Raw genomic sequence first — 22,626 nt, 5'->3', positions numbered from 1 at the left:
TCGAGATTGTAAGATTTACACAAAACTCGCTAACCTCACCAAATGTAACCCAACCTAACCTAACCTTCACCGAAATCAAAGAATTCGACATTGCATAAATATACAAAAAACTCGCTAACCTCAACAAACCTAACCCAACTTAACCTAACCATCACCGAAATCAAAAAATTTGACATTGCAAAAATATACCCAAATCGTGCTTACCTCACAAAACCTAACCCAACCCAACCTAACCATCACCGAAATCAAATAATTCAAGATTGTTAGATTTACACAAAACTCGCTTACCTCACCAAACCTAACCCAACCTAACCTAACCATTTCCGAAATCAATGAATTCGAGATTGTAAGATTTACACGAATCTCGGTTACAACACCAAAACTTAACCAACCTAACCTTACCACCACCGAAATCAAATAATTTGAGATTGTAAGATTTACATAAAACTCGCTAACCTCACCAAACCCAACCCAACCTAACCTAACTATCACCGAAATCAAAGAATTCGAGATTTTGAGATTTACACAAAACTCGCTCACCTCACCAAACCTAACCCAACCTAACCTAACCAACACCGAAATCAAATATTTCGAGATTTTAAGATTTACAAAAAACTCGCTCACCACACTAAACGTAACCCAACCTAACCTTACCTTCACCGTGGTCAAAGAATTCGACATTGCAAAAATATACACAAATCGTGCTAACCTCACCAAAAATAACCCAACCTAACCTAACCAACACCGAAATCAAATATTTCGAGATTTTAAGATTTACAAAAAACTCGCTCACCACACCAAACCTTAACCAACCTAACCTTAGCATCACCGAAATCAAAGAATTCGAGATTTTGAGATTTACACAAAACTCGCTAACCACACTTAACGTAACCCAACCTAACCTAACCTTCACCGAAATCAAAGAATTCGACATTGCAAAAATATACGCAAATCGTGCTAGCCTCACCAAACCTAACCCAACCTAACCTTACCATCACCGAAATCAAAGAATTCGAGATTGGAAGGATTACACAAAACTCGCTAACCTCACCAAACGTAACCCAACCTAACCTAACCATCACCGAAATCAAAGAATTCGAGATTGTAAGGATTACAAAAAACTCGCTAACCTCACCAAACCTAACCCAACCTAACCTAACAAGGACCGAAATGAAAGAATTCGACATTGCAAAAATATACACAAATCTTGCTATCCTCACAAAACCTAACCCAACCTTACCTTACCATCACCGAAATCAAAGAATTCGAGATTGTAAGGATTACACAAAACTCGCTAACCTCACCAAACGTAACCCAACCTAACCTAACCATCACCGAAATCAAAGAATTCGAGATTGTAAGGATTACACAAAACTCGATAACCTCACCACACCTAACCCAACCTAACCTAACCATCACCGAAATCAAAAAATTCGAGATTGTAAGGATTACACAAAACTCGCTTACCTCACCAAACCTAACCCAACCTAACCTAACAATGACCGAAATGAAAGAATTCGAGATTGCAAAAATATACACAAATCTTGCTAACCTCACAAAACCTAACCCAACCCAACCTATCCATCACCGAAATCAAAGAATTCGAGATTGTAAGATTTACCCAAAACTCGCTAACCTCACCAAACCTAACCCAACCTAACCTAACCATCACCGAAATCAAAGATTTCAAGATTTTGAAATTTACACAAAACTCGCTAACTACACTTAATGTAACCCAACCTAACCTAACGTTCACCGAAATCAAAGAATTAGAGATTGTAAGATTTACACAAAACTTGCAAACCTCACCAAACCTAACCCAACCTGACCTAACCATCACCGAAATCAAAGAATTCGAGATTGTAAGGATTACACAAAACTCGCTAACCTCACCAAACCTAACCCAACCTAACCTTACCATCACCGAAATCAAAGAATTCGAGATTTTGAGATTTACACAAAACTCGCTAACCACATTTAACGTAACCCAACCTAACCTGACCTTCACCGAAATCAAAGAATTCGACATTGCAAAAATATACGCAAATCGTGCTAGCCTCACCAAACCTAACCCAACCTTACCTTACCATCACCGAAATCAAAGAATTCGAGATTGGAAGGATTACACAAAACTCGCTAACCTCACCAAACGTAACCCAACCTAACCTAACCATCACCGAAATCAAAGAATTCGAGATTGTTAGCATTACAATAAACTCGCTAACCTCACCAAACCTAACCCAACCTAACCTAACAAGGACCGAAATGAAAGAATTCGACATTGCAAAAATATACAAAAATCTTGCAATCCTCACAAAACCTAACCCAACCCAACCGAACCATCACCGAAATCAAAGAATTCGAGATTGTAAGGATTACACAAAACTCGCTAACCTCACCAAACCTAACCCAACCTGACCTTACCATCACCGAAATCAAAGAATTCGACATTGCAAAAATATACACAAATCGTGCTAACCTCGCCAAACCTAACCCAACCTTACCTTACCATCACCGAAATCAAAGAATTCGAGATTTTAAGGATTACACAAAACTCGCTAACCTCACCAAACGTAACCCAACCTAACCTTACCATCACCCAAATCAAAGAATTCGAGATTGTAAGGATTACACAAAACTCGATAACCTCACCACACCTAACCCAACCTAACCTAACCATCACCGAAATCAAAAAATTCGAGATTGTAAGGATTACACAAAACTCGCTTACCTCACCAAACCTAACCCAACCTAACCTAACAATGACCGAAATGAAAGAATTCGAGATTGCAAAAATATACACAAATCTTGCTAACCTCACAAAACCTAACCCAACCCTACCTATCCATCACCGAAATCAAAGAATTCGAGATTGTAAGATTTACCCAAAACTCGCTAACCTCACCAAACCTAACCCAACCTAACCTGACCATCACCGAAATCAAAGATTTCAAGATTTTGAAATTTACACAAAACTCGCTAACCACACTAAATGTAACCCAACCTAACCTAACGTTCACCGAAATCAAATAATTCGAGATTGTAAGATTTACACAAAACTTGCAAACCTCACCAAACCTAACCCAACCTGACCTAACCATCACCGAAATCAAAGAATTCGAGATTGTAAGGATTACACAATACTCGCTAACCTCACCAAACCTAACCCAACCTAACCTTACCATCACCGAAATCAAAGAATTCGAGATTTTGAGATTTACACAAAACTCGCTAACCACACTTAACGTAACCCAACCTAACCTGACCTTCACCGAAATCAAAGAATTCGACATTGCAAAAATATACGCAAATCGTGCTAGCCTCACCAAACCTAACCCAACCTTACCTTACCATCACCGAAATCAAAGAATTCGAGATTGGAAGGATTACACAAAACTCGCTAACCTCACCAAACGTAACCCAACCTAACCTAACCATCAACGAAATCAAAGAATTCGAGATTGTAAGCATTACAATAAACTCGCTAACCTCACCAAACCTAACCCAACCTAACCTAACAAGGACCGAAATGAAAGAATTCGACATTGCAAAAATATACAAAAATCTTGCAATCCTCACAAAACCTAACCCAACCCAACCGAACCATCACCGAAATCAAAGAATTCGAGATTGTAAGGATTACACAAAACTCGCTAATCTCACCAAACCTAACCCAACCTAACCTAACAAGGACCGAAATGAAAGAATTCGACATTGCAAAAATATACACAAATTTTGCTATCCTCACAAAACCTAACCCAACCAAACCGAACCATCACCGAAATCAAAGAATTCGAGATTGTAAGATTTACACAAAACTCGCTAACCTCACCAAACCTAACCCAACCTAACCTAACATCACCGAAATCAAAGAATTCGAGATTTTGAGATTTACACAAAACTCGCTAACCTCACCAAACCTAACCCAACCTAACCTAACCATCACCGAAATCAAAGAATTCGACATTGCATAAATATACAAAAAACTCGCTAACCTCAACAAACCTAACCCAACTTAACCTAACCATCACCGAAATCAAAAAATTTGACATTGCAAAAATATACACAAATCGTGCTTACCTCACAAAACCGAACCCAACCCAACCTAACCATCACCGAAATCAAATAATTCAAGATTGTTAGATTAACACAAAACTCGCTTACCTCACCAAACCCAACCCAACCTTACCTTACCATCACCGAAATCAAAGAATTCGAGATTGTAAGGATTACACAAAACTCGCTAACCTCACCAAACCTAACCCAACCTAACCTTACCATCACCGAAATCAAAGAATTCGAGATTTTGAGATTTACACAAAACTCGCTAACCACACTTAACGTAACCCAACCTAACCTGACCTTCACCGAAATCAAAGAATTCGACATTGCAAAAATATACGCAAATCGTGCTAGCCTTACCAAACCTAACCCAACCTTACCTTACCATCACCGAAATCAAAGAATTCGAGATTGGAAGGTTTACACAAAACTCGCTAACCTCACCAAACGTAACCCAACCTAACCTAACCATCACCGAAATCAAAGAATTCGAGATTGTAAGCATTACAATAAACTCGCTAACCTCACCAAACCTAACCCAACCTAACCTAACAAGGACCGAAATGAAAGAATTCGACATTGCAAAAATATACAAAAATCTTGCAATCCTCACAAAACCTAACCCAACCCAACCGAACCATCACCGAAATCAAAGAATTCGAGATTGTAAGGATTACACAAAACTCGCTAACCTCACCAAACCTAACCCAACCTAACCTAACAAGGACCGAAATGAAAGAATTCGACATTGCAAAAATATACACAAATCTTGCTATCCTCACAAAACCTAACCCAACCAAACCGAACCATCACCGAAATCAAAGAATTCGAGATTGTAAGATTTACACAAAACTCGCTAACCTCACCAAACCTAACCCAACCTAACCTAACCATCACCGTAATCAAAGAATTCGAGATTGTAAGATTTACACAAAACTCGCTAACCTCACCAAACCTAACCCAACCTAACCTAACCTTCTCCGAAATCAAAGAAATCGACATTGCAAAAAAATACACAAATCGTGCTTACCTCACCAAACCTAACCCAGCCTAACCTAACAAACACCGGAATCAAATAATCCGAGCTTGTAAGATTTACACAAAACTCGCTAACCTCACCAAACCTAACCTAACCCAACCTAACCATCACCGAAATCAAAGAATTCAACATTGCAAAAATATACACAAATCGTGCTTACCTCACAAAACCTAACCCAACCCAACCTAACCATCGCCGAAATTAAATAATTCGAGATTGTAAGATTTACACAAAACTCGCTTATTTCACAAAACATAAATTAACCTAACTTTACCTTCACCGAAATCAAAGAATTCGACATTGCATAAATATACAAAAATCCTGCTAACCCCACCAAACCTAACCCAACCTTACCTATACAACACCGAAATTAAAGAATTCGAGATTGTCAGATTTACAAAATACTCCCTAACCTCACCAAACCTAACCCAACCTAACCTAACCAACCCCTCAATCAAATATTTCGAGATTTAAAGATTTACAAAAAACTCGCTCACCACACAAACGTAACCCAACCTAACCTAACCGTCACCGAAGTCAAAGAATTCGACATTGCATTAATTTACACAAATCGTGCTAACCTCACCAAACCTACCCCAACCTAACCTAACCATCACCGAAATCAAAGAATTCGACATTGCATAAATATACAAAAATCCTGCTAACCCCACCAAACCTAACCCAACCTAACCTATACAACACCGAAATTAAAGACTTCGAGATTGTCAGATTTACAAAAAACTCGCTAACCTCACGAAACCTAACCCAACCTAACCTAACATCACCGAAATCAAAGAATTCGAGATTTTGAGATTTACACAAAACTCGCTCAGCTCACCAAACCTTACCCAACCTAACCTAACCAACACCGAAATCAAATATTTCGAGATTTTAAGATTGACAAAAAACTCGCTCACCACACTAAACGTTACCTAACCTAACCTTACCTTCACCGAAGTCAAAGAATTCGACATTGCAAAAATATACACAAATCGTGCTAACCTCACCAAACCTACCCCAACCTAACCTAACCATCACCGAAATCAAAGAATTCGACATTGCATAAATATACAAAAATCCTGCTAACCCCACCAAACCTAACCCAACCTGACCTATACAACACCGAAATTAATTAAAGAATTCGAGATTGTCAGATTTACAAAAAACTCGCTAACCTCACCAAACCTAACCCAACCTTACCTAACATCACCGAAATCAAAGAATTCGAGATTTTGAGATTTACACAAAACTCGCTTACCTCACCAAACTTAACCCAACCTAACCTTACCATCACCAGAATCAAAGAATTCGAGATTGTAAGGATTACACAAAACTCGCTAACCTCACCAAACGTAACCCAACCTAACCTAAGCATCACCGAAATCAATGAATTCGAGATTGTAAGATTTACACAAAACTCGGTAACCACACCAAACCTTAACCAACCATACCTAACCAACATCGAAATCAAACAATATGAGATTGTAAGATTTACATAAAACTCGCTAACCTCACCAAACCCAACCCAACCTAACCTAACATCACCGAAATCAAAGAATTCGAGATTTTGAGATTTACACAAAACTCGCTCACCTCACCAAACCTAACCCAACCTAACCTAACCAACACCGAAATCAAATATTTCGAGATTTTAAGATTTACAAAAACCTCGCTCACCACACTAAACGTAACCCAACCTTACCTAACCGTCACCGAAGTCAAAGAATTCGACATTGCAAAAATTTACACAAATCGTGCTAACCTCACCAAACCTATCCCTACCTCACCAAACCATCACCGAAATCAAAAAATTCGAGATTGTAAGATTTACACAAAACTCGCTAACCTCACCAAATGTAACCCAACCTAACCTAACCTTCACCGAAATCAAAGAATTCGACATTGCATAAATATACAAAAAACTCGCTAACCTCAACAAACCTAACCCAACTTAACCTAACCATCACCGAAATCAAAAAATTTGACATTGCAAAAATATACCCAAATCGTGCTTACCTCACAAAACCTAACCCAACCCAACCTAACCATCACCGAAATCAAATAATTCAAGATTGTTAGATTTACACAAAACTCGCTTACCTCACCAAACCTAACCCAACCTAACCTAACCATTTCCGAAATCAATGAATTCGAGATTGTAAGATTTACACGAATCTCGGTTACAACACCAAAACTTAACCAACCTAACCTTACCACCACCGAAATCAAATAATTTGAGATTGTAAGATTTACATAAAACTCGCTAACCTCACCAAAACCAACCCAACCTAACCTAACTATCACCGAAATCAAAGAATTCGAGATTTTGAGATTTACACAAAACTCGCTCACCTCACCAAACCTAACCCAACCTAACCTAACCAACACCGAAATCAAATATTTCGAGATTTTAAGATTTACAAAAAACTCGCTCACCACACTAAACGTAACCCAACCTAACCTTACCTTCACCGTGGTCAAAGAATTCGACATTGCAAAAATATACACAAATCGTGCTAACCTCACCAAAAATAACCCAACCTAACCTAACCAACACCGAAATCAAATATTTCGAGATTTTAAGATTTACAAAAAACTCGCTCACCACACCAAACCTTAACCAACCTAACCTAACCACCATCGAAATCAAATAATTTAAGATTGTAAGATTTACATAAAACTCGCGAACCTCAACAAACCTAACCCAACTTAACCTAACCATCACCGAAATCAAAGAATTTGACATTGCAAAAATATACACAAATCATGCGTACCTCACAAAACCGAACCCAACCCAACCTAACCATCACCGAAATCAAAGAGTTCAAGATTGTTAGATTTACACAAAACTCGCTAACCTCACCAAACCCAACCCAACCTAACCTAACCATCACCGAAATCAAAGAATTCGACATTGCAATAATATACACAAATCGTGCTAACCTCACAAACCTAACCCAACCTAACCTAACATCACCGAAATCAAAGAATTCGAGATTTTGAGATTTACACAAAACTCGCTAACCTCACCAAACCTAACCCAACCTAACCTAACCATTACCGACATCAAAGATTTCGACATTGCATAAATATACAAAAAACTCGCTAACCTCAACAAACCTAACCCAACTTAACCTAACCATCATCGAAATCAAAAAATTTGACATTGCAAAAATATACACAAATCGTGCTTACCTCACAAAACCGAACCCAACCCAACCTAACCATCACCGAAATCAAATAAATCAAGATTGTTAGATTAACACAAAACTCGCTAACCTCACCAAACCCAACCCAACCTTACCTAACCATCACCGAAATCAAAGAATTCGACATTGCAAAAATATACTTAAATCGTGCTAACCTCACAAACCTAACCCAACCTAACCTAACCAACCCCTAAATCAAATATTTCGAGATTTTAAGGTTTACAAAAAACTCGCTCACCACACTAAACGTAACCCAACCTAACCTAACCGTCACCGAATTCAAAGAATTCGACATTGCATTAATTTACACAAATCGTGCTAACCTCACCAAACCTAACCCAACCTAACCTAACCATCACCGAAATCAAAGAATTTGACATTGCAAAAATATACACAAATCGTGCTTACCTCACAAAACCTAACCCAACCCAACCTAACCATCGCCGAAATCAAAAAATTCGAGATTGTAAGATTTACACAAAACTCGCTTACTTCACTAAACGTAAATTAACCTAACCTAACCATCACCGAAATCAAAGAATTCGACATTGCATAAATATACAAAAATCCTGCTAACCCCACCAAACCTAACCCAACCTAACCTATACAACTCCGAAATTAAAGAATTCGAGATTGTCAGATTTACAAAAAACTCCCTAACCTCACCAAACCTAACCCAACCTAACCTAACATCACCGAAATCAAAGAATTCGAGATTTTGAGATTTACACAAATTTCGCTAACCTCACCAAACCTAACCCAACCTAACCTAACCAACCCCTAAATCAAATATTTCGAGATTTTAAGGTTTACAAAAAACTCGCTCACCACACTAAACGTAACCCAACCTAACCTAACCGTCACCGAAGTCAAAGAATTCGACATTGCATTAATTTACACAAATCTTGCTAACCTCACCAAACCTAACCCAACCTAACCTAACCATCACCGAAATCAAAGAATTTGACATTGCAAAAATATACACAAATCGTGCTTACCTCACAAAACCTAACCCAACCCAACCTAACCATCGCCGAAATCAAATAATTCGAGATTGTAAGATTTACACAAAACTCGCTTACTTCACTAAACGTAAATTAACCTAACCTAACCATCACCGAAATCAAAGAATTCGACATTGCATAAATATACAAAAATCCTGCTAACCACACCAAACCTAACCCAACCTAACCTATACAACTCCGAAATTAAAGAATTCGAGATTGTCAGATTTACAAAAAACTCCCTAACCTCACCAAACCTAACCCAACCTAACCTAACCATCACCGAAATCAAAAAATTTGACATTGCAAAAATATACACAAATCGTGCTTACCTCACAAAACCGAACCCAACCCAACCTAACCATCACCGAAATCAAATAATTCAAGATTGTTAGATTTACACAAAACTCGCTAACCTCACCAAACCCAACCCAACCTAACCTAACCTTCACCGAAATCAAAGAATTCGACAATGCAAAAATATACACAAATCGTGCTAACCTCACAAACCTAACCCAACCTAACCTAACATCACCGAAATCAAAGAATTCGAGATTTTAAGATTTACACAAAACTCGCTTACTTCACCAAACGTAACCCAACTTAACCTAACCTCCACCGAAATCAAAGAATTCGACATTGCATAAATATACACAAAACTCGCTTACCTCACCAAACCTTACCCATCCTAACCTTACCATCACCGTAATCAAAGAATTCGAGATTGTTAGATTTACACAAAACTCGCTTACCTCACCAAACCCAACCCAACCTAACCTAACCTTCACCGAAATCAAAGAATTCGACAATGCAAAAATATACACAAATCGTGCTAACCTCACAAACCTAACCCAACCTAACCTAACAGCACCGAAATCAATGAATTCGAGATTTTGAGATTTACACAAAACTCGCTAACCTCACCAAACCTAACCCAACCTATCCTAACCAACACCGAAATCAAATATTTCGAGATTTTAAAATTTACAAAAAACTCGCTCACCACACTAAACGTAACCCAACCTAACCTAACCGTCACCGAAGTCAAAGAATTCGACATTGCATAAATATACACAAATCGTGCTAACCTCACAAACCTAACCCAACCTAACCTAACATCACCGAAATCAATGAATTCGAGATTTTGAGATTTACACAAAACTCGCTAACCTCACCAAACCTAACCCAACCTAACCTAACCAACCCCTAAATCAAATATTTCGAGATTTTAAGGTTTACAAAACACTCGCTCACCACACTAAACGTAACCCAACCTAACCTAACTGTCACCGAAGTCAAAGAATTCGACATTGCATTAATTTACACAAATCGTGCTAACCTCACCAAACCTAACCCAACCTAACCTAACCATCACCGAAATCAAAAAATTTGACATTGCAAAAATATACACAAATCGTGCTTACCTCACAAAACCGAACCCAACCCAACCTAACCATCACCGAAATCAAATAATTCAAGATTGCTAGATTTACACAAAACTCGCTAACCTCACCAAACCCAACCCAACCTAACCTAACCTTCACCGAAATCAAAGAATTCGACAATGCAAAAATATACACAAATCGTGCTAACCTCACAAACCTTACCCAACCTAACCTAACATCACCGAAATCAAAGAATTCGAGATTTTGAGATTTACACAAAACTCGCTAACCTCACCAAACCTAACCCAACCTATCCTAACCAACACCGAAATCAAATATTTCGAGATTTTAAAATTTACAAAAAACTCGCTCACCACACTAAACGTAACCCAACCTAACCTAACTGTCACCGAAGTCAAAGAATTCGACATTGCATTAATTTACACAAATCGTGCTAACCTCACCAAACCTAACCCAACCTAACCTAACCATCACCGAAATCAAAGAATTTGACATTGCAAAAATATACACAAATCGTGCTTACCTCACAAAACCTAACCCAACCCAACCTAACCATCACCGAAATCAAATAATTCGAGATTTTGAGATTTACACAAAACTCGCTAGCCTCACCAAACCTAACCCAACCTAACCTAACCATCACCGAAATCAAAGAATTCGACATTGCATAAATATACAAAAAACTCGCTAACCTCAACAAACCTAACCCAACTTAACCTAACCATCACCGAAATCAAAAAAATTGACATTGCAAAAATATACACAAATCGTGCTTACCTCACAAAACCGAACCCAACCCAACCTAACCATCACCGAAATCAAATAATTCAAGATTGTTAGATTTACACAAAACTCGCTAACCTCACCAAACCCAACCCAACCTAACCTAACCATCACCGAAATCAAAGAATTCGACATTGCAAAAATATACACAAATCGTGCTAACCTCACAAACCTAACCCATCCTAACCTAACATCACCGAAATCAAAGAATTCGAGATTTTGAGATTTACACAAAACTCGCTAACCTCACCAAACCTAACCCAACCTAACCTAACCAACACCGAAATCAAATATTTAGAGATTTTAAGATTTACAAGAAACTCGCTCACCACACTAAACGTAACCCAACCTAACCTAACCGTCACCGAAGTCAAAGAATTCGACATTGCATAAATTTACACAAATCGTGCTATCCTCACCAAACCTAACCCAACCTAACCTAACCATCACCGAAATCAAAGAATTTGACATTGCAAAAATATACACAAATCGTGCTTATCTCACAAAACCTAACCCAACCAAACCTAACCATCACCGAAATCAAATAATTCGAGATTGTAAGATTTACACAAAACTCACTTACCTCACTAAATGTAACCCAACTTAACCTAACCATCACCGAAATCAAAAAATTTGACATTGCAAAAATATACACAACTCGTGCTTACCTCACAAAACCTAACCCAACCCAACCTAACCATCACCGAAATCAAATAATTCAAGATTGTTAGATTTACACAAAACTCGCTAACCTCACCAAACCCAACCCAACCTAACCCAACCATCACCGAAATCAAAGAATTCGACATTGCATAAATATACAAAAATCGTGCCAACCTCACCAAACCTACCCCAACCTAACCTAACCATCACCGAAATCAAAGAATTTGACATTGCAAAAATATACACAAATCGTGCTTACCTCACAAAACCTAACCCAACCCAACCTAACCATCACCGAAATCAAATAATTCGAGATTTTGAGATTTACACAAAACTCGCTAGCCTCACCAAACCTAACCCAACCTAACCTAACCATCACCGAAATCAAAGAATTCGACATTGCATAAATATACAAAAAACTCGCTAACCTCAACAAACCTAACCCAACTTAACCTAACCATCACCGAAATCAAAAAAATTGACATTGCAAAAATATACACAAATCGTGCTTACCTCACAAAACCGAACCCAACCCAACCTAACCATCACCGAAATCAAATAATTCAAGATTGTTAGATTTACACAAAACTCGCTAACCTCACCAAACCCAACCCAACCTAACCTAACCATCACCGAAATCAAAGAATTCGACATTGCAAAAATATACACAAATCGTGCTAACCTCACAAACCTAACCCATCCTAACCTAACATCACCGAAATCAAAGAATTCGAGATTTTGAGATTTACACAAAACTCGCTAACCTCACCAAACCTAACCCAACCTAACCTAACCAACACCGAAATCAAATATTTAGAGATTTTAAGATTTACAAGAAACTCGCTCACCACACTAAACGTAACCCAACCTAACCTAACCGTCACCGAAGTCAAAGAATTCGACATTGCATAAATTTACACAAATCGTGCTATCCTCACCAAACCTAACCCAACCTAACCTAACCATCACCGAAATCAAAGAATTTGACATTGCAAAAATATACACAAATCGTGCTTATCTCACAAAACCTAACCCAACCAAACCTAACCATCACCGAAATCAAATAATTCGAGATTGTAAGATTTACACAAAACTCACTTACCTCACTAAATGTAACCCAACTTAACCTAACCATCACCGAAATCAAAAAATTTGACATTGCAAAAATATACACAACTCGTGCTTACCTCACAAAACCTAACCCAACCCAACCTAACCATCACCGAAATCAAATAATTCAAGATTGTTAGATTTACACAAAACTCGCTAACCTCACCAAACCCAACCCAACCTAACCCAACCATCACCGAAATCAAAGAATTCGACATTGCATAAATATACAAAAATCGTGCCAACCTCACCAAACCTACCCCAACCTAACCTAACCATCACCGAAATCAAAGAATTTGACATTGCAAAAATATACACAAAACTCGCTAACCTCACCAAACCTTACCCAACCTAACCTTACCATCACCGTAATCAAAGAATTCGAGATTGTAAGTTTTACACAAAACTCGCTCCCTTTACCAAACGTAACCCAACCTAACCTAACCTTCACCGAAATCAAAGAATTTGACATTGTAAAAATATACAAATAACGTGCTAACCTCACCAAACCTAACCCAACCTACCTATACAATACCGAAATCAAAGAATTCGAGATTGTCAGATTTACACAAAGCTCGCTAACTTTACCAAACGTAACCCAACCTAACCTAACCTTCACCGAAGTCAAAGAATTCGACATTGTAAAAATATACAAATATCGTGCTAACCTCACCAAACCTAACCCAACCTTCCTATACAATTCCGAAATCAAAGAAGTCGAGATTGTCAGATTTACACAAAACTCGCTAACCTCACCAAACCTAACCCAACCTAACCTAACCATCACCGAAATCAAAAAATTCGACATTGCATAAATATACACAAAACTCGCTAACCTCACCAAACCTAACCCAACTTAACCAAACCATCACCGAAATCAAAGAATTTGACATTGCAAAAATATACACAAATCGTGCTTACCTCACAAAACCTTATCCAATCCAACCTAACCATCACCGAAATCAAAGAATTGGACATTGCATAAATATACAAAAAACTCGCTAACCTCACCAAACCCAACCCAACCTAACCCAACCATCACCGAAATCAAAGAATTCGACATTGCATAAATATACCAAAATCCTGCTAACCCCACCAAACCTATACAACACCGAAATTAAAGAATTCGAGATTGTCAGATTTACAAAAAACTCGCTAACCTCACCAAACCTAACCCAACCTAACCTAACATCACCGAAATCAAAGAATTCGAGATTTTGAGATTTACACAAAACTCGCTTACCTCACCAAACCTAACCCAACCTAACCTTACCATCACCAGAATCAAAGAATTCGAGATTGTAAGGATTACACAAAACTCGCTAACCTCACCAAACGTAACCCAACCTAACCTAAGCATCACCGAAATCAATGAATTCGAGATTGTAAGATTTACACAAAACTCGGTAACCACACCAAACCTTAACCAACCATACCTAACCACCATCGAAATCAAACAATATGAGATTTTTAGATTTACATAAAACTCGCTAACCTCACCAAACCCAACCCAACCTAACCTAACATCACCGAAATCAAAGAATTCGAGATTTTGAGATTTACACAAAACTCGCTCACCTCACCAAACCTAACCCAACCTAACCTAACCAACACCGAAATCAAATATTTCGAGATTTTAAGATTTACAAAAAACTCGCTCACCACACTAAACGTAACCCAACCTAACCTAACCTTCACCGTGGTCAAATAATTCGACATTGCAAAAATTTACACAAATCGTGCTAACCTCACCAAACCTATCCCTACCTCACCAAACCATCACCGAAATCAAAAAATTCGAGATTGTAAGATTTACACAAAACTCGCTAACCTCACCAAATGTAACTCAACCTAACCTAACCTTCACCGAAATCAAAGAATTCGACATTGCATAAATATACAAAAAACTCGCTAACCTCAACAAACCTTACCCAACTTAACCTAACCATCACCGAAATCAAAAAATTTGACATTGCAAAAATATACCCAAATCGTGCTTACCTCACAAAACCAAACCCAACCCAACCTTACCATCACCGAAATCAAATAATTCAAGATTGTTAGATTTACACAAAACTCGCTTACCTCACCAAACCCAACCCAACCTAACCTTACCATCACCGAAATCAAAGAATTCGAGATTTTAAGATTTACACAAATCTCGCTAACCTCACCAAACGTAACCCAACTTAACCTAACCTTCACCGAAATCAAAGAATTCGACATTGCATAAATATACACAAAACTCGCTTACCTCACCAAACCTTACCCAACCTAACCTTACCATCACCGTAATCAAAGAATTCGAGATTGTAAGTTTTACACAAAACTCGCTAACTTTACCAAACGTAACCCAACCTAACCTAACCTTCACCGAAATCAAAGAATTCGACATTGTAAAAATATACAAATATCGTGCTAACCTCACCAAACCTAACCCAACCTACCTATACAATACCGAAATCAAAATAGTCGAGATTGTCAGATTTACACAAAACTCGCTAACCTCACCAAACCTAACCCAACCTAACCTAACTATCACCGTAATCAAAGAATTAGAGATTGTAAGTTTTGCACAAAACTCGCTAACTTTACCAAACGTAACCCAACCTAACCTAACCTTCACCGAAATCAAAGAATTTGACATTGTAAAAATATACAAATATCGTGCTAACCTCACCAAACCTAACCCAACCTACCAATACAATACCGAAATCAAAGAATTCGAGATTGTCAGATTTACACAAAATTCGCTAACCTCACCAAACCTAACCCAACCTAACCTAACCATCACCGAAATCAAAAAATTCGACATTGCATAAATATACAAAAAACTCGCTACCCTCAACAAACCTAACCCAACTTAACCTAACCATCACCGAAATCAAAGAATTTGTCATTGCAAAAATATACACAAATCGTGCTAACCTCACCAAACCTAACCCAACCTACCTATACAATACCGAAATCAAAATAGTCGAGATTGTCAGATTTACACAAAACTCGCTAACCTCACCAAACCTAACCCAACCTAACCTAACTATCACCGAAATCAAAAAATTCGACATTGCATAAATATACAAAAAACTCGCTAACCTCAACAAACCTAACCCAACTTAACCAAACCATCACCGAAATCAAAGAATTTGACATTGCAAAAATATACACAAATCGTGCTTACCTCACAAAACCTTATCCAATCCAACCTAACCATCACCGAAATCAAAGAATTGGACATTGCATAAATATACAAAAAACTCGCTAACCTCACCAAACCCAACCCAACCTAACCTAACCTTCACCGTGGTCAAATAATTCGACATTGCAAAAATTTACACAAATCGTGCTAACCTCACCAAACCTATCCCTACCTCACCAAACCATCACCGAAATCAAAAAATTCGAGATTGTAAGATTTACACAAAACTCGCTAACCTCACCAAATGTAACCCAACCTAACCTAACCTTCACCGAAATCAAAGAATTCGACATTGCATAAATATACAAAAAACTCGCTAACCTCAACAAACCTAACCCAACTTAACCTAACCATCACCGAAATCAAAAAATTTGACATTGCAAAAATATACCCAAATCGTGCTTACCTCACAAAACCTAACCCAACCCAACCTAACCATCACCGAAATCAAATAATTCAAGATTGTTAGATTTACACAAAACTCGCTTACCTCACCAAACCCAACCCAACCTAACCTTACCATCACCGAAATCAAAGAATTCGAGATTTTAAGATTTACACAAATCTCGCTAACCTCACCAAACGTAACCCAACTTAACCTAACCTTCACCGAAATCAAAGAATTCGACATTGCCTTAATATACACAAAACTCGCTTACCTCACCAAACCTTACCCAACTTAACCTTACCATCACCGTAATCAAAGAATTCGAGATTGTAAGTTTTACACAAAACTCGCTAACTTTACCAAACGTAACCCAACCTAACCTAACCTTCACCGAAATCAAAGAATTCGACATTGTAAAAATATACAAATATCGTGCTAACCTCACCAAACCTAACCCAACCTACCTATACAATACAGAAATCAAAATAGTCGAGATTGTCAGATTTACACAAAACTCGCTAACCTCACCAAACCTTACCCAACCTAACCTTGCCATCACCGTAATCAAAGAATTAGAGATTGTAAGTTTTGCACAAAACTCGCTAACTTTACCAAACGTAACCCAACCTAACCTAACCTTCACCGAAATCAAAGAATTTGACATTGTAAAAATATACAAATATCGTGCTAATTTCACCATACCTAACCCAACCTACCAATACAATGCCGAAATCAAAGAATTCGAGATTGTCAGATTTACACAAAGCTCGCTAACCTCACCAAACCTAACCCAACCTAACCTAACCATCACCGAAATCAAAAAATTCGACATTGCATAAATATACAAAAAACTCGCTACCCTCAACAAACCTAACCCAACTTAACCTAACCATCACCGAAATCAAAGAATTTGTCATTGCAAAAATATACACAAATCGTGCTAACCTCACCAAACCTAACCCAACCTACCTATACAATACCGAAATCAAAATAGTCGAGATTGTCAGATTTACACAAAACTCGCTAACCTCACCAAACCTAACCCAACCTAACCTAACTATCACCGAAATCAAAAAATTCGACATTGCATAAATATACACAAAACTCGCTAACCTCACCAAACCTTACCCAACCTAACCTTGCCATCACCGTAATCAAAGAATTCGAGATTGTAAGTTTTACACAAAACTCGCTAACTTTACCAAACGTAACCCAACCTAACCTAACCTTCACCGAAATCAAAGAATTCGACATTGTAAAAATATACAAATATCGTGCTAACCTCACCAAACCTAACCCAACCTACCTATACAATACCGAAATTAAAATAGTCGAGATTGTCAGATTTACACAAAACTCGCTAACCTCACCAAACCTAACCCAACCTAACCTAACCATTTCCGAAATCAATGAATTCGAGATTGTAAGATTTACACGAATCTCGGTTACAACACCAAACCTTAACCAACCTTACCTTACCACCATCGAAATCAAATAATTTGAGATTGTAAGATTTACATAAAACTCGCTAACCTTTTTTTTTTTTTTTTTTTTTTTTTTTCTTTTTTTTTATCGTCGGAGGTGGGGAATCTTCCAAAGACATCCTCCAGCCCGAACTGGAGGATAGTGTCGGATTTTTACCGACTAAACCCCACCCCCTTGACACCTCTGCTCCCCGGACACATTTTCATGTTTTGCTTCGGGAAAGCAGTTTTGTCTTAGCCATTTATGGCTCTTCCTTCGAGTTCTCGGGTTCTTTCTGCTTCTTCTTTATTTTTCATTATCATCGAAGCAAATGCTTCCCACGCTGACCAGGCAGTTGCGCTATCCAGTATGACGAAGATTATGTTTATCGGCGTCAGGTGTTCTACGCCGATTACAGTTCTGAATGTTCTTCTGTCGTCTTCCCATGCTGGACAATCAAAGGTTGTGTGGGCCGCGTCGTCTTTCTCGTTTTCACAGTGGTGGCACTTCGGAGTTGTTTCCTTTCCTATTTTGTGTAGGTAGGTCCCGAAGCACCCGTGACCTGTGAGTATTTGGGTCGTGTGGTGATTTAGTTCGCCGTGCTTTCTTTGGCACCACGCTTTTAGGTCTCCGATGAGATGGTGTGTCCATCGACCTTTTTTAGAGTTGCTCCATCTGTCTTGCCATTTGATCATCGTTGTTTCTCTGGCTGTACTCTTTTTTTCACCTCTGTAGATCGCTTGTCGTTCTAGAGCGAGTAAGTCGATCGGTGGAATGGCGCACAACACCAGGATGGCATCTTCTGATACTGTTCGGTATGCCGCTGCGACTCTTAATGCAGCTCTTCTTTGTACTCTAGCGAGGCTGAGCCTCGTCCTCTCAACCTTTGTTTTTTCCGCCCAAATCGGAGCACCGTACAGGAGGACTGAGTGTACTACTTCACAGTTTAGTTTTCTTCTCCTCTGTTTCGGTCTACCGATGTTGGGCATCAGTCTGGCGAGGTCTTCTGCTATTTGGGCCGCCCTAGCTCCCGCTTTTTCCGCATGTTTTGCAAAGCGTAGTTTGTCATCTAACTGCACTCCCAAATACCGCAGTGATCTGCTGAACGTCACCTCAAAACCGTTGACTGTTATTTGAGGAGGCAGCAGCTTTCTACGTCTTGTGAAGAATACAGCTTCGGTTTTCTGGACGGCGAGCTCCAAGCCCGCATCCACGAGCCATTTTTTAACCCTTCTAATGGCTTCTTCGCTTCTTAGGCGTAAAGATGTTGTGTTCTTTGCGGTGACAAGCAACGCGACATCGTCAGCAAAGGCGACCAGGCTCGTTTCATCTGGCATTTGGATTTTCAACAAGCCGTCGTACATTACATTCCAAAGCGCCGGGCCCAGGACCGATCCCTGTGGTACGCCCGCAGTGACTGATCGTTCGTATTTTTTGCCCATGCATTCATACAGAAGGATTCTGTCCGAAAAATAGCTTTCGATCATCTTGATAAGTTTTTCCGGAGCATTGATAGTGACTAATGCATCGAGAGTCCTTCCCCAGTTGGCAGTGTTGAATGCATTTTTTATGTCGAGCGCGATCATCACAACATGTTTGCTCGCCTTGACGCTCCCACGCCATGCAAGTCTTACGGTGTTTACGACTTCACTGATCGCGTCAATAGTTGAGCGACCGGGTCGAAATCCAAATTGCTGCGATGACAGTCCTGTGTCGCTGTTTTCTAGCTGTTGTTGTAGTCGCTGTAGGAGAAGTCTCTCTAGTAACTTTCCTACCCCATCAAGTAGGCAGAGTGGCCTGTATGATGAAGGTCCTGGTGGGCCTCCCTTTCCTTTTGAAATCAGCACGAGTTTTTGTCTTTTCCATGGTTTTGGAAAGGTTCCTTCCGACAGACAAGCATTGAAGGTCGTCAACAGCAACGCAGGATCGCTCAAGGCAATTCTTTTAATAACTGCGTTTGGAATGCAGTCCGGTCCCGGCGCCTTTTCAATATTTATTCGTTTGGCGGCTGCTACGACTTCTTCCTCCGTGAAAATCGGCATCTCATCACCAGTACTGCTCGCCGATCGTCTTTCCATCACTGGGTGTTGCGGAAAGAGGCCATCTATGACCAATTCAAGACTCGCCTTATTTTCAAGATATGGATCGACAGTTCCAATTCGGAGCTTTTTCCTTATGATCTTATATGGGCTCCCCCACGGATCCACATCAATCGATTTGCAGAGCTCTTTCCAGCATCTCTCTTTACTTTCTTTTATAGCTTTTCGTAAAGCTATCCTGGCTTCTTGATATTTCACTCTGTGCTGTTCATTGCTTGACCGTCGTTGTGCTCGGCGTCTGCAGGTTAAGCACTCGCGGCGAAGTATGGCGATGTTTTCGGTCCACCAGAAGACCGGGTGCCTCTTTTTACCTCCGCGTCTCGGCATCGATGCGTCGCAGCTCTCACTCAATAGGTCATTTAATGAGTTGGCAATGTCTTCGGCTCCAACCCCGCTGCTTGCGACGTCAGTCACTTTTGATCTTAGTTCTGCAACGGCTTCGTCCAAAGCTACGATGTCCAGCTTACGAGCTCCCCAGCCAGAACTAGAAGGTAACATTTGTGGCCCGGCGAGGCGATCTTCCAACTCGAAGCCAATGTAGCGATGGTCGCTGTGAGAGTAGCTGTCAAGCACTTGCCATTTTCGGATCCTGCCAATTATTGTTTCACCTGCAAATGTGACATCGATGACCGATCCGGTGCTGCCACGAACGAACGTGTAAGCACTTCCTACGTTGGCCGCATGCAGATGTAAATGCGATGCCATTTCAGAGAGTAAAATACCTCTGCGATCCGTTTTTTGAGAGCCCCACTCTGGAGCTTTTGAGTTAAAATCTCCGGCAACGACAACAGGTAAGGTCGATGTTCTCACGTCATCTTCAAGGCAGACGAGATCTCTCTTGAACTCCTCTACTGTTGCACTAGGAGAAAAATAGCAGCTATAGAACCTCACTCCCCTCATCTCCACCCACGTCCAGCCTTGGACGCCAATTGAAACAGCATTCGTGATTCGCAGGTGGGCAGTTGGTGTGTAGATTGCAGATCTTGAGCTTGCATCCGAATACCATCGATGAGGAATGTTGCGGTACTGTTCAGACACAATCACGAGGTCCGCTCGCCGCTCCTCTGCTGTCTGTATCATCACATCCTGCGCCGCCTGGCATCCATTCAGATTGATCTGGAGTATGCGGATCATTGTTGTGTTCGTCCTTTCAGAGCAGTCCGGAGGGCTGCACAGCTTCGACTACCGGTCTGATGACCGCTGCTTATTTTTTCTCCTTCACAAATGCTGCAGTGTGGGTCGTTCTTACAAATCACAGCTTTATGGCCTTCCTGGCCGCACTTGTTGCATTCTTTGCTTCTGTCTAGTTTGCTGGCGCATTCTACCGCAATGTGTCCGAATCCCCGACACCTGAAGCATCTTATTATATGGACTCGGGGCCTCAAACGACAATTGACCCATCCGATTCGAATTCTTCCAGCCTTAATCAATTCAGTGGCATCGTCTCTCGGGAGTTTGACCATCGCCATCTGAGTGCCTCCATAAGCCGGTTTGAACGTGATCAATCGCGCATTTCTCACCACATGTGGTGAAGCGCTTGCTAATGCCTCCATCAATTCTGTCTCATTCGTGGCCCCATCGATGTCCCGTATTTCAATGACGACTCCAGGGACGAGCTTCTTCACAGTCGCACCATTGCCCAGAATCGCGGAAATCGCACCCATTAGCTCTTCCGTTTTTGTTGTTCCTTTTTGCATTTTTATAAGAACTTCTCCACCCTTTGTTTGACGAATAGCGGCAACATCTACATTCTCCATTGGAATTTCTTTTCTGATTTTCTTTAAGGTGTCTGCATATGTCACCGTGCCGTCTGACTTTATTGTTATAGCCTCATTTCTGGGGCCTGGTGGAAATCGCGCATATCGATCTTGAAAGATATTTTCAATGTTTGGCTGACGCCGATCGTTGTTGTTGTTGGTGTTCTTTGTATTATTTGTTCTTTTATTCTTTTTATTCCGCCTTCTTTTTGACCTTACTTCTTTCCAGGAATCCTCTTTTGGTTGATCTAGTGAGGATGCCGAGTCCATGATTGCGGGATTTTCCGGTATTAAAGCATTTGGAGGATTCTTTAAAACATCGCTCGAGGTGGGATTGAGTTCTATTAGTGTTTAAGTTTGTAATCTATGCTTTAACAGGTCTAGTTTTATGTCTTTATATGTATTAAAGGCTATCATTGCCTCTTCAATTCCATCCTTGATTG

At 39.7% G+C, this 22,626-nt stretch overlaps 1 protein-coding gene across 1 annotated transcript in view; it reads right to left on the bottom strand.

Moving 5' to 3' along the window:
- LOC143917330 (uncharacterized) overlaps nt 1-21,560 on the bottom strand; it is a 50,717-nt gene extending 29,157 nt beyond the window's left edge. The window contains exon 1 of the mRNA XM_077438812.1: nt 20,841-21,560. Coding sequence (XP_077294938.1) covers nt 20,841-21,560 — 720 coding nt within the window. The remainder of the gene's footprint in view (nt 1-20,840) is intronic.
- Nucleotides 21,561-22,626: the final 1,066 nt, after the last annotated feature.

This window comes from Arctopsyche grandis, chromosome 9 (assembly GCF_051622035.1).
Source record: "Arctopsyche grandis isolate Sample6627 chromosome 9, ASM5162203v2, whole genome shotgun sequence".
Taxonomy (NCBI): Eukaryota; Metazoa; Arthropoda; class Insecta; order Trichoptera; family Hydropsychidae; genus Arctopsyche; species Arctopsyche grandis.
The sequence above is the reverse complement of the archived record's forward strand: the minus strand, read 5'-3'. Positions and strand labels throughout refer to the sequence as shown.